This window comes from Anabas testudineus, chromosome 4, assembly GCF_900324465.2.
Source record: "Anabas testudineus chromosome 4, fAnaTes1.2, whole genome shotgun sequence".
In the NCBI taxonomy this organism is placed as follows: Eukaryota; Metazoa; Chordata; class Actinopteri; order Anabantiformes; family Anabantidae; genus Anabas; species Anabas testudineus.
Window position 1 is genome coordinate 12,101,049 of NC_046613.1, and position 13,900 is coordinate 12,114,948.

Sequence of the window (13,900 nt, forward strand, 5' to 3'; positions counted from 1 at the left end):
GTTAAAGGCAGCGAGGAGGAGAGGATGGACTGAGACACTGGCAGAGAGAACAGCCCTACGGCCAAATACTATCTTCTTACAAATGCACTGCTGTGAGCTATATGAATTCATTAAGCTCCTTAAAGGTGGAGTTAAGAGGATATAATCCCACACTGCAGAATATAAAACCATGTAATGTGTTAACGTGTTAATGTTAATTCTATTTAATGCCGTGATGCATTTAAATTTGTATACCTGTAGTTGCCCAGGTAAACGCCATCAGGATTTAGCATGGGGACGATCTTGAAGATCACGTGGTCTCTCAGGATCTGAGCCACTGGATGCAGGCTCACCAGGAAGTCAATCACACCTATCAAACGCACACACACACACACACACACAAACGCAGAGTGAAATAGACTTGAAAAGAAAACCGAGGATGGGCTGGCAGTTAATTGGGTTTTGAGAAACAAAAGGAGAAGGAAGGACAGCAAGGGGGCATCGCCAGAATCAGGGGAGGAATAAGAGATGTCAAGACTAAATCGATACAAATGGAATGGAGCTGACGGCGCTGGAAAAACAGACAGCACACAGCGGGCTAAAAGCCAACTCATCTGATTCATGATGATGCACACACACAAACACTCTGAACACACACACACACACACACACACACACACACACACACACACACACACACACACATACGCACACACATACAGAGTCAGACATTGTGGGTACGTTAGACAGGCAGACAGACAGGCAGACAGACAGACAGGCAGGCAGACAGGCAGGCAGATAGACAGACAGGCAGGTAGGCAGGCAGGCAGGTAGATGTCCTCTGTCCCCACATCACCTTGTCCCTTCCCTCTTTAGACCTGCTACCAATAAACAAAGACGTGGGACCCAGAAGGAGTGAACCTCCCCACTCACCTCACCCTGAGCAGGTTGAAGGGGGCAAAGAGTCATTAAATCCTGCTAAAATTGTCTTTTAGGCTGTACTGCACAAGGAGACAATTTCCCAAAGGTTCCCAGTTTTTCAAGATGCTTTATTAGTTTTGAGTTAGCGGAGCTCAGGAGCAAACGCAATGCAACTTCTACAATATCCTCAGATTGTATTTCATGAGTTATTATATAGAAATACAAGTTCTTGATCTATTCCTGTCACTTTCAGACAGCTCAGGTTCAGGTTCAGCATTGGTCTTAAGATTGTATTAACAGGTTATTTCAAAAGTAGGTAACAAAACATACAGTGATGCCTGAAGTAAAACGATCCAACCTGTACAGTTGTACAGTATAATATTGTCTAATCCAGTCTTTAGATCTACCTGCCCTGCGTGTTTTCCAGTTATCCCTGCCCTACCCACTGCTGATTACCTGGATCAGGTGTATCTTCTTGCTTTTGATTGACTGTACACATGATCCAGGTAAGCAACAGTGGGAAGGACAGAGGTAGTTAGAAAACAAGCGATACAGAAGGGGATGAGGATTGGCTTTGGGGACCACTGAACCATGTACATGTAATTTCACCTATTTTATTAACTGTAATTTAGTTGTGCACCAGCAACCATCACACAAACCAACTGTGCAGCATCCAAATCCTTTCAATTAAAAGCATTAACTTGACATTAAAACTTTACCTTGACAGACAAAGGAGGCAGGAGACTCTCCAGGGTGGACACGAGCCGTAAGAAAGACCAGCTTCTTCTCCTTCTCTGGACTCAGATGGTCTGTGGGTGGGGGTTGTCAAAAAGAAAAATGTTGTTAATGCAAATAACTTCTGATAGACATGTAGACACCAAGTCCAAAACACCAAGACAGACTTATATTACAAAGTAAGTTGCTCTCAGAGTTGAAGAAGCAGCGTTTTACAGGGAGAAGCTGAGTCAAACTACAAACCAGACTGAGCATGATTCCCATTTCTAAAATAAAATAAACATTCTCTGTGTTTTGTGAGTGTGTTTATATTTAAAGAATACAATTCATATTTTAATCAATTTTAACACTGAAAATCTTTTCCTTGTAATTTTCACAGATAAATAATGGTTCAAGCAAATTCAACCGCACACACACACACACACACACACACACACACATACAAGTTTTAGTTTTTATGGCATTTTAGAAAAAGTCTCATGTTTCATGGAAGCAGGGTTTGTACTTACTGACCTGGCTGTCCATTTTCAGCCAGACACCCATAAATCAAACATCAAACTAACACACAGAAAGGAATATTCAACAGACGAGGTGAATTATACATCTACAGAGGTTGGGATCAGGAAGCAACATGTGTGACCTGAAAGAGGTCTTCTTTGAGTTAAGGTCTTTCTCAAGACTACACTGACCAGAAACTTCCCTCAAACTCTAACTCTGCTTTGGAGGGCATGTTGGACAGATGAGTTGAACCTTGGAGACTTTTCTTGAACATTCAATAATTTTACCAGCAGAATATTACATTAATAATAGTTAATGAACCTTTCAAACAGCAAAACTACTGCTGCTACTACTATGAAACAGAATTTAGATGCCTGGGAAATTCCAGAAATGGCCTATGATGTATTTAAGGCCAGAGAGAAAAATCTTTATTTTAAGTTAAATTAACCTTTAATTATAAGGTTACATTAACCTCATCATATTTGTAAACATTCCTCTAATACTGTAAAGTCAAATAACTGAAAAACCAGCAGTCTGCATTCCCTCCCCGGCTTAAAACCACAGAGGTCAGATTTTTGCTGTTTTCTTGGCCAGTGTTTCTTTTCTAATTTGCTGTTGCTAATGGATGGAAGTGATTGTGTGCCTCATTGTTATACACAAACTTAATATCTTATCGATTCTTCCACCCGCTTCTGCTAAGCAGAGAAAATGCTAATTAGCAACAGGCTATGCACCTTTCCTTCTCCTTAATTCCAATTTAGCCTCAGAGTTGTGTGTGCTTCTGTGTGTGTATGTGAGTGCACGTGTGTCTGTTCGAGTGGTTAGGGGTCAGAAACACACAACAACAACAAAAAAACATAAAAACTAAACGTTGTTCCATTTAAGCACTCTCCTTCTGATTTTATTTCGCTTTTCTCTCCCTCTGCCCTTCACAGAGACAAATGGCTTTGCCATTCAGGAGTCTCCGTGGAGCGGGGTGGGCCGTTTGTTGTAAATGTGAGTGCTTGCGGTTTGGCTGGCCGCTGGGTGCTCGGTGGCTGTGAAATTCCATCACTTAGAAATTCTACTATGGCCTCGACCCCAGGCCACCACACAGGATCCTGATACAAGAGCACAGCCGTGACATGCACTCAGACACACACATTGTACAATGCAAAGCTGCAATCGGGAAAAGAAAAGGATAGGCAGGCTTACACACACAGTTGTTCCCCCTACAGTAAAACCAAGAACCCAGAAAGTTGTGAGCCAAAGTAGAGGCAGCTGCCAAGGTCCCGACTTGTCGGGGAATTCAACCGTCGTGGCCATGCTACATTTAGTCTCAGTGCGAGTGCCCTTGCTGCTTCATCAAAACAATCTTTTACAGCAGACTCCTGGAGCTTACAATGGATCCAGTGCCTATCCCACAGCATTTTTGTTGCATGTGTGTGTGTGTGTGTTTCTATGTCTCCTCAGGGTTCTCACAAATGCTCCCCAAGTAGTTGTTTATGTGTCAGTGTCTCGGCATTCGTCTAAATCTGGCTGTGCCCAGCCAAGCATCATAGCACAAAATTAAGTTCTGCTATTCCATAGGCACTCCAACAGCCAGGGGGAAGTAACGTAGGCAAGTTATATGTAAAGGAAAATCCCATTTTTTGCTCAGGTGTGGGTGACATTTAACATGAAGTTTAGGGTCAAGCCCTGCTTGAACTTCAACAGAACAGCCCTGCAGCAGCATCTCCTGACCAAAAGGTGTCAGTAGAGATCAGCAGGCAGGGGGCTGTCATGAGGTGGAGACGGGCAGAAAGGGGAAGGAAAGAGGAGAAAAAGAGAGAGAGAAGGCAAAGGATTAGAGGCGAAGGATTAGACTGAAAGGTAGCTTCTATAAGGCAACAAAAACGATCTGTCTTTTTTCCTTCTTTGCTAACAGTTTTTACAAATAGCACTAGGAGGAAAGACAAACAAGGAGGAACAGTACTTTCTAAAAAGAAAAGACTTCCATTAATATTGGTGAGGTGAATGTCAAACCAAGTTCATTTATGTGCAAAGCCAAAAATTGTGGTTTTAGCCACTTTATTTTATGGTCTTTATTTTAAATATGTGCTGCATTTACCTCTTTTCACCAGTGTGTACTGACTGCATTATGTGTGTACAGACTAACGATTATTTTAATTATTGATCATCTGCAGATTATATTTATGATTAGTTAATTAATTATTTAGTGTGTGAAATTACAATGAAAGTAGTGAAGTATACCAATTTCACAGAGCCCTCAGTGACATCTTTAAATGCCTTGTTTAGTTCATCTAGTTTAGTTCATTCAATTCACAATAATATAAAACAGTAGAAGTAGACATTTGAGAAGCAGGAACCTGTTAAAAGGCAAGTTCTCAATTAACATAAACTATACTCTTATTTTGTTTCAAGATATCACAAGTAATGAAAGCAGCGTTATCCACCTGCGTGTATACACATATGCCAGGGATTTCATTTTCTTTTCGACTTTAATTCTTCACTGCAGCCATGCTGGTGTGGCAGTACCTACTCCTGAGAGGCCATGTCTCTCATTTAGAACCTCTTTAACTTCACTTCATTACAGCCCTCTATGGGCCTGTCACAGCAGCTCAGAGAACATGATTGAAAAAAAAAAAAAGAATTAAAAAGAAGAGAGGGATAAAAAAAGAAAAGAAAAGGGTGGGAATGTGCTTGGAAATGGAGGTGTATGCTACAGTAAAAAGACGGAGGCCGAGCGGGGGAGGGGGATGTGACAATGAGTGAGTGAAAGCAGCAGAGGCAAAATTTATGCCCACACTTCCAAATCAAAGTGCTCCCTCAGCATATTTCTCACCTGCCAAAGTCACGCACTGCACTGTACGGCACATTACTGCTCATTCTCTTGCAGCTCGCTGAGAGGAAATAAAAAAATTAAAAGATGTCAAACTACGATCAGATCTGATAAATATGTAAATTGCTGGAGAGAAGAAAAGTGTCTGTGAAAAACAACATAAATCTAAAGCGTTCTGAAGGTCAGTCCTGGTTGTGCCGGTCAGCTCTTTCTGTGACAGCTGTCCCAGGAACTTTGGGTTCAGTCTCACAAGTTGTGACATGATGTAATTAACTAAACTCTTCTTCATCATTCTTCCTCAGCAGGACCAAAGGAGGCCCTGTCAAGACCTTCTTGAGGCATCATCAATATACTGTATTTAAATACATTCACACGCTTTAACAGTAAATTTGATACAAGAAGAAAGAGGCAGATTTTCATTACTTTTTTAATCTCTTTGGTGTCCAAACTTTCTGACGTGGGAAGCTGACGGATAATATAAAGAGGGGCACTAAACTGTATCACTACAGTTATCTTTTTTTTTTTTTTTTTAGAAAAAGCCTAGCTAGAAGAGACCAGGAATCAAACCACTAACCCTGGAGTTTTAGATAACTGCTCTGTCACCTGAGCTACTGTCGCCCCCGACACTCGTCACTAAATAGGTCTAATGTTTGATATTAAACCCGATGAAATATGAGTAGGAAAAATATACTCCATCCTGCAATCCTGCTCCAAACTACACAGTGATACAATAAAAAACAATGTCATACTGTCCACAGTTTTACCAAGGCGCCTCATGCTCTGTGGGTTTTACACTATAATAAATTAGCCTCACTTTGGTGAGATGGCAACAAGACACGCTTGGTGCCCCGCTCAGTGCATCATATCGAAGATGGGCGCAAGCTGTAAATTGTCACTGGTGTTGAATTTATACAGAGCCTTGGGACAAGATGCAGCACCGTGTACTGCCCAGTTGAGTGAGCCCCAACAAGCATCAAAGCTGTGCACCTCTTCACACCCCGCTTTGCCCCACCTGCTGACACCACCCACTCTTCCAGCTCAAGGGCAAACAAAGAGAGAGAAAGAAAGAGGAATAAGACAGACAGATAGAGGGATGGGCATATGTGCTAAAGTGTGGAGGGCTCTAAAGTGATAAGAGTTTTATGATGCTGTTTTCTTCCCTAGGAATTGACCAAGTCCCTGACTTAAAATTTTGTGTGTGTGTTTGTCTTTGTAGGTGCTGGAGAGCCTGTAGCGTGTCTCAGATTTATTCAGCTCATCGTATTGTGGGGAGGCGGGGGCACCGCCAAGGCCTCCTCACACATTCATAAAGTGTCTCTTGTCACTTCACACACCACATATTACAAAGTTAACATTTCAGACAAGTGAGAAGGAAAAAGGGAGAAATGCAGAAAAGCTCAGAAAATGGAATCCCTGTAAGACTGTTAATTGTCAAAAATGGGGCCGGAAACGGGCTGTCTGACCTGACAAGGCGGGAAAAAAGCTACAGAGATGTATGCAGACAGGTGTAGGGCAGAAATACAGAGGGTGACAATAAGACAGCAGACAACAGAGAGACAAACAGTGAGGCAGAGGTGAAGAGAGAACAAAGAGAATCAAAAGACCTGCAGAACAACACATAGTGTAACACTAAAACTTCAGCATCTGCAGCCTGGTTTGGATTCTATTTCATCTATACCTTTACATTCAACTGTTGAACTACAATGTAATGATAATTGTTCTATTATTTATTCTACGGCAATGTACAAAGCTGTAGCCAATGTAAAACAAACAAAACAAAAAACCTTTTCACATATTTAAATGTTTATTTTTCATATTTATTTTTTCAGTTCAATGTCTAGTTATAGGTTCTGTAAATTATTCTCCCCAAGATGTTGTTTTACCTGCTGAAGCCTTCCAACATAATGAGAAAAAAAAAAAAAAAACTGGTGGGGAAACATTGAATACAAAGCTTATTTAAGGTTTTCTGTCTTCAGGTTTTATCTATTTTTCACTTGTACAATTCAAACTCTATTTTAATCTCTAATTCGGTTGCTAAAAAGAATGAACATAATCAAATCACAAATGTTGTATGTAGTTAGTTATTAATTACCAACAATGCCAAACATTATACAACCTGTAATGGGAATATATACTTACAGTATACTGTAGTAACTATGATAGGCCTGCCAATAAACAGAGTTTGAATCGGACAGATGGACAGAAGAAAAAGAGACAGATAAAAGGTGAGTGAAGATAGAGAGGCATACTGGATGAAGTATCTGCTGGGTTAAGTCACCTCTGCCTCTAAAGCATCTGGCTACACTTTCATCCTGTCATCTACTCATCTCTGGATTCTCTCACCTCTCTGTCTCCCTCTATGATGTTTGTGTAGCTGAAGAGAGCAATCAAAAGCAGATATGTGATGGTCAGAGGTGTGTGTGTGTTTGGGTGTGTGTGTGTGACAGAGAAAGAGACAGTGAGAGCCTAGGAAGGGGATCCAGTGGTTGTATTGAGACACTCCGACTGGCATCACATGCATACAGAAAGGGGAAGGACAGAAAGACAAAAAGAAATTTGGGAGGGTGATAAAGGAGATGAGAGGGAGAGAGACACAGAGAAATAAAGGAAAAAGAAGAGAAAGGCAGGAGCAGAGGAAACCCTTGAGAAGACAGCATGTGAATACACCAACGGCGGGCCTCTTAAGTGGAGATGAAGAGGCGGCAGGATAAAAAGCTCTGAGCGCTGTGTGATTATGGATCAATTTGCTGCAATCAAGCCCCCTTATGGCTGGTCCCTGTGAAATGGAGAGATTTCTGCTCCTCAAGGGCAGCCGTGATGACAGTGGAGGTCACAGACGACAGGAATGACAGAGGCAGACATGCTGATGGAGGGAGGCGAGCATTGGAGGGACAAGGAGGAGGGGAAACGTTCTGTCCTAAACACGATGCTAGGTGGACATCAGCATTCCAGCCCGGGCTGAAGGGCTTACTAATTATGTTAATGGAGATAGGTGGTGCCGTGATGCAGGCCTGTGGCCACCTTTGACCATGATGCAGGCTGCTACTATTGTCAGCTCCTGGTTGCAAATGAGTATTTGTGGATATACTATGACAATATGAAGAATGAATTACTACCTTGTATGATATACTATTCAAATGGCTGACATGATAAGCATAAAAGCACTTGCATGAAGAGCTAGTTGCATAAACACAACAAAGCTTAAAGCGAAACTTAACCCCAGGCTGACAAGCAGTGTTTTACTGCCAACTCTAACTAAAAGTCTCACTGAAGTACATACGGTCGGTGCTCATTTACACACCTGTAACCACACCAAACAGAAATGTCAACCCTGTAAACACTACAGTACATCACTGCAGTATTAGTGAGGTTGGCAAAAAAAAGATTGTCTTTAATGTCCAAGTAAAAAGGTTGAAGTTGAATAGCCTAAGGCAAAAATAAAAATCAAATACTGCATGTTCATCAATATGCTACAAATCAAAACCTATGACAGCCTAGGATGAATGAACCATTATTATCTTATATTATATACAGTATATACTGTATATATATATATGTGTATATATATATATATGGACTCTAAAGGTGTGGTCACAGTCCAGAATAGGTTAAGACATGCTGTCTTAATGTTCTATTGTTTGTAAGTCAAGCTTTATTCATTGTCTTCAGGTCAAACGAGATTTTTTCTAATGCCTTTGAGAAGAAGCCCATATCTCTTACAGTCACACACTGTTTTATGGAGCCCTGTAACTGTTGAGATCGAGTGTTATAGACAGTTGGCATAGAGGGCGAGACAAAGATTCACTAAGAAAGAGACAAAGAGGAAGCTCTGTCAAGCATCAAAAGCAATGGGCGATATGATATGGACGTCTGGCACTACGTCAGAAGCGAGAACTGCTTATGGTTTTAAGGCATTGGTCACAGACCCTTCTGAAACCCTGACTTCTCCTCTTTTGCCTTCAGAAAATGATGACAGAAGGAGAGGAACATAAAAAGGAGGGATGGCTGGTCTGTGCGCGGCATGATACAGAATCAGAGGCAGCCAGTAATAGCCTTTTTTGAAGAATGCGCCACTGAACTTTAAGGGCCGTCTTGCTTGAAAGGACAAGTTACAAATAGGAAGAAAGAAGAGGGAGAAATGATATCCCAGGGATATACCCCCTACTGTGCTGGCCTATCGCCACACCACAGTGTAGAAGTGTGTTTGCGCGTGCTTGTGTGTGTGTGTGTGTGTGTGTATGTATCCCAAATACAATTGTGTACTGAATGCAACATACTACTAAAAAAACAGCTGCAAGTGCAAAAGCAGACACACAGTACAGGAACATCTCCTCCTGAATTGGAGCACTATATAGTCAGACAGATGGACATTCAGACAGAATGATGTGTAGTTCTTTATTACAGTGTCTCTTCCTGCCTATCAATAATTTCTGAGCCACAACAATACAGCCTGACTGAGGTAAACAACAATAGCGCATCCAGGCTTTAATAACTACCGTCACACCTCCGAGCTATATCTTTCAGTCAATTTTTCTCCCTTTCTATTCCGTTTGATTCTAGCTGCTTTCTTGTCTCGTTTTTCTCCTCCCATCACAGCATCTGAAAGTTACTGTAGATCACTTTAGGTCTGCAGCTCTGTTCCTATGCACATACACAGTTTAGAAACCCTGCATGTGCATTGGTGTGTTTGTGAAAGGAAAGACTGTATTTGCTGTGTGTGTGTGTGTGTGTGTGTGTGCTCATGTGTGGATTGCAGGCATCAGCTCGGCTCGGCGGCAGCGACAATGTCATTCAGCAGTTTAGTAACAGGCCATTACCTTGTTAATACCAGCGTAATGGGCGGTCTGCTATTTTAAAACCACAGTCATGTTTGTGCCATTAACAACCACTTAGTGTGCCATTCAAATCAAAAGGCCACTGGGACACACCAAAAACAATAATAAAATAACAAAGACAACGTGATAATATGCCATGTCTTTTTATTAACCCCAGAAACATAAAGAGCCAACCACATTAGTGGCTTTAGTTCCTTTTGTAATTTACACAGATGGGCACAGATAGCAAAGTTTGACTGAAAAGAAATGTCTTTATTTAGCCTAATGAAAAATGTAAGGAGTACTTGTTTTTTTTTTTTTTTTTTAATCTTTATACTAAGCTAATTACCTCTTGGCTCTTGGCTACAGTGCTACAACATACTTGCACCATGAACTTTTCATGTTTGTAAAAGTTGTAGAAAACAAAAAATTTGTAAAAAACAGGACCGCTCTTACATAAAACACTGATTGCTTTCTTAATGCATTTGAGTATTATGTATCTGACAGGTTAGGTAGTATAGGTGTGCAGAAAACAGCACCGTCCGGCTACTGTGTTAATACATATTAAGAGCTGCTCAGCTAGAGAAATGCTAGTACATCATTAGTTTAAGACATAAAGGTCAGTCAATCTGGAAAAATATAAAAATTCTTTGAGTGCAGCTGCAAAAACAAGTCTCTTTCCAAGGACCACTTCAGGAATGGAAGACCAAGACTTAACTCTAGTGTAGAAGTTAAATTATAGAATTAATAATTAATAGAAATTAATGGCACTCCTTATTACAGCCCAATACTTTCACATCTCACCAGCAGCTTTTGGGAATTAATCAAGGTGTTTGTGGCCAAATTGCTATAGAGAAACCACTACTGGAGGAGACCCATAAAGAAGAAGAGAAGTGGGCCAAGAAACATAAGGACACACAGCACAAAGAGAATCTGAACTCTTCTCTGACCAATCTTCATGTGAGTTTTTTGCTCCGGCTGCTCCGTCTTTGTGAGGTGCAGAGAAGGTGAACAGATGGTATCTGTACGTGTGACTCCCACTGTGAAGCATGGAGAACAAAGTGTGATTGAGGGGGAATGCTGCTCGTGACACTGTTGGTGATTTACTAAGAACCCGAGACACACTTTGCCAGCATGGCTACCACAGCATTCTGCTGCTACATCTGGTTTGTGCTTAGTGGGACCCAAAAACACAGGCTATGTAAAGAACGTTTTAACCAAGAATGGAGATCACCTTTCGGCCCTTATTAATCTAACCTAAAGCCAGTTTAGATGGTAAGGGAAAGCTTTTTTTCTTACAGCATAATGAGTTATTAAAATGATCAAAACTAAGATCAAGCAGTGAATGGAGCATATCCAGAAATCCTATTTAATAATCAAGCTTTTCAGTTGAGTTATTTAAATGAATACAAAACATTACAAACTATAGCCCACAGGTCTCTCTACTTCCATCACACCATCACAAAGAAAATCAGCGTTCTATCAGAATCAGCAGCTTCTCTCTGAAGTGCTGGGCAAGAAGTTTTGCAACAGAGGCACAGTCGTTTTCAGCGAATCAATCGTTTACACAGACTTTGAACTTGGTTGTGGCTATGTTCAGTTCTTTAGTGATTTCCAAAGCTGAATATCAGCTCTGGTAATAGGCATTTCTTCATTCCGTTTTTCAGTCACACACTTTCCTGTCAACCTTATAAAGGCAGCCCATTTTTTGGGACGTTGGAAGATTTTGCCTGACTGTCATGTAGCCCTCCACATCCTGACAGCTGTCTGACGAGTCTGGCTCATTCATTATCATGATCTTGATTAACTTCAAATACTTTTGAAACACTTTTACTATGCTTTTCTTTTACTGCCTCCTGCTGTCTGTCATTTCTATTTGTCAAATTAATTTGGCTTCCATCCATCTATTATCCTAAGCACTTTGTTCTTTTAAGTTTTGGAGGGGTGCTGGAGCCAATTCCAGCCGTAATTGGGCAAGAGGAGGGGTACACATTGGGCAGGTTGCCAGTCTATCACAGGGTTAAAAGGAAACTGACAAATATTCTGCTGTAATGACAACAGTGCTTTCTCCTAACATGCAAGACGATCCCTTTTACAGCAGTAATTTTGCTAAACAGATAACATAATTAAATAGATTACACTAATTTACAAGTGACTACTGATTGATTATTGATTACTGATTAATGAGTAGCCTATGCTCAGGTCTGGCTCATCCCAGTCAGCTAGTCAAAGGTAGCTGGTCAAGTTAATATACCTGTATAGTAAAATGTAGAAAAAGAATGGGTTCTTCTATATCTGGGATATATTGTCTGTTTTTTTTTCTTTCCTTTTGGCTTTGTTTATATGATTAAAAAAGGTATCAATTCTAAGAGTTATCGCTGATCTCTCTGTAAGTTAACTTGAAAGGATTTAAACACAGCATAACACCTGCTGTTAATACAACACCCCGATAAAGCTGACATCAAATGTCTCAGATAACATCACTGCTTATCTCTGGAAATTAAATGGCTTCTGGAATAACTCAAAAAATGAATTTTGGATTGGTGCTGAAAAAAAAAAAAAGCTCATGTAGGAAAGCTGAAGAATGAGAGACGACAGTATGTGAATTTAAATAAAACTCTTACATTTAGTAGATGCTGCTATCCAAAGCAACTTACAGTGAGCTCGAAGGCAGGGTAAGCATTAGGCAGTCTTGCCAAAGGACCCCCTACTAGAGATAGCTGGGATTTTAACCCCATCACCCTACATGGATGGTGCCGATCGTACCACTACACTAACCATCCACTTACCTGTTACATACAATTGGAAGCATTGAAAAGGTAACTGAGCTCATGACTCCTGTTTGTCTGTCTTTCTCCTCTCACTCCTGATTGGCTCGCCTGACGCAACAACGGCATGCTGGTTGGCTGGTTCGGGATTAACGTGGTTGCCATGACAACGCGCCGGACGTAGAGCTGTGCTGGAATGGATGCGAGTGTGTGTGCGTGTGTGTGTGTATGTGTGCGTATACTTTGTTTGAAGTGGCAGGCCTTTTCAACAGCTTTGATCAGGGAAATGTTTGTAGTGGGGGCAAACCTGAAGAACAAACAGGACTTCAGAGAGATTGGCGATCTGTGGAACACACACACACACCATACGCACACGCATAGAAGCATTCAAGAAGTCAGCTTTCCGAATAAAGTCAACCACACATAGACAGGCAACACCTCAGCTGGAAATTACACTCTTTCTGTCTTTCTGTGTGATAAAGCAAAGGCGCAGGAGAGGCGGGGATAGGATTTCAGGAGTAACCATATGTGTTGGATGACATTCCTCTGTTCTTTCCTTCTCCTTCACGCCATGCGGGCTGATGTTTTTACAGAAACACACAGAGAACAAGTGATGGAGAGTACAATCTGTGTGTCTTTATGTGTGCTTGTGCAATCCCTGCAGGGCTGATGTAAATCCATCAGTGCTGAGGGGAGGCTAGGTGAGTGCTTTAGCAGCCAAGGTGTGACACAAGGCCCCTACGCTCCTCCATCATGCTATACTGAGCAGGTACATGTGTGTCCGTACATCAGCGAACTGTAAGTGTGTGTATGTCTGAAAGGACGAGTCAAATGTGTGAGAAAGGAGCTGTGTTTCAGACAAATACACTGCACCGGACAGACTGTTCCCGACCCCAACCCAGACGGACAGCACTGTAGCTATTCTCAGAGCCACAAGCACATTACTCAGTCCCTAAGGTAGGAGGATAAGTCATCCACTAAGGTCACAGGAGGTGTGATGTCTCTCACTGCAAGTAGTTCAGAGTTTGAAGAATGGAAGTACAAGACTGAAACAAATGGCAGTGTGCTCCTCATCTGAGCTCTAGCAATTGGACAGAGTGGTAAGTCATGTTCCCAACTCCCAAACTAATATGGGGCATGAGAATGATATAAAGCATCAACATTGTGAAGAAATATCTTAAATAACCTTCCTCTGATTGGTCTGTCCTCAGAATCATGTGAAACAAAAAGATGGATATTGTGTTACTGTAGTACTAACTTAGTGTTTTTGGACAGACTGTGTTTAATTTACAGAAATCTACAAAAAAAATATCTCAATGTTTCGTAATGGGATGACAGGGCAGGTAACTTTAATGCGTCAAAAA

General features: G+C 41.3%; 1 protein-coding gene across 2 annotated transcripts in view; it reads right to left on the minus strand.

Annotated features, from left to right (window-relative positions):
* Positions 1-13,900, minus strand: part of agbl4 (ATP/GTP binding protein-like 4) — a 260,506-nt gene that overhangs the window by 24,608 nt on the left and 221,998 nt on the right. For both annotated transcript variants that reach the window (XM_026346306.1, XM_026346305.1), the window contains exons 7-8: positions 1,620-1,709; positions 235-349 (exon numbers count right to left, since the gene is read on the minus strand). In XM_026346306.1, the coding sequence (XP_026202091.1) occupies positions 235-349; positions 1,620-1,709 (205 nt within the window). The remainder of the gene's footprint in view (positions 1-234; positions 350-1,619; positions 1,710-13,900) is intronic.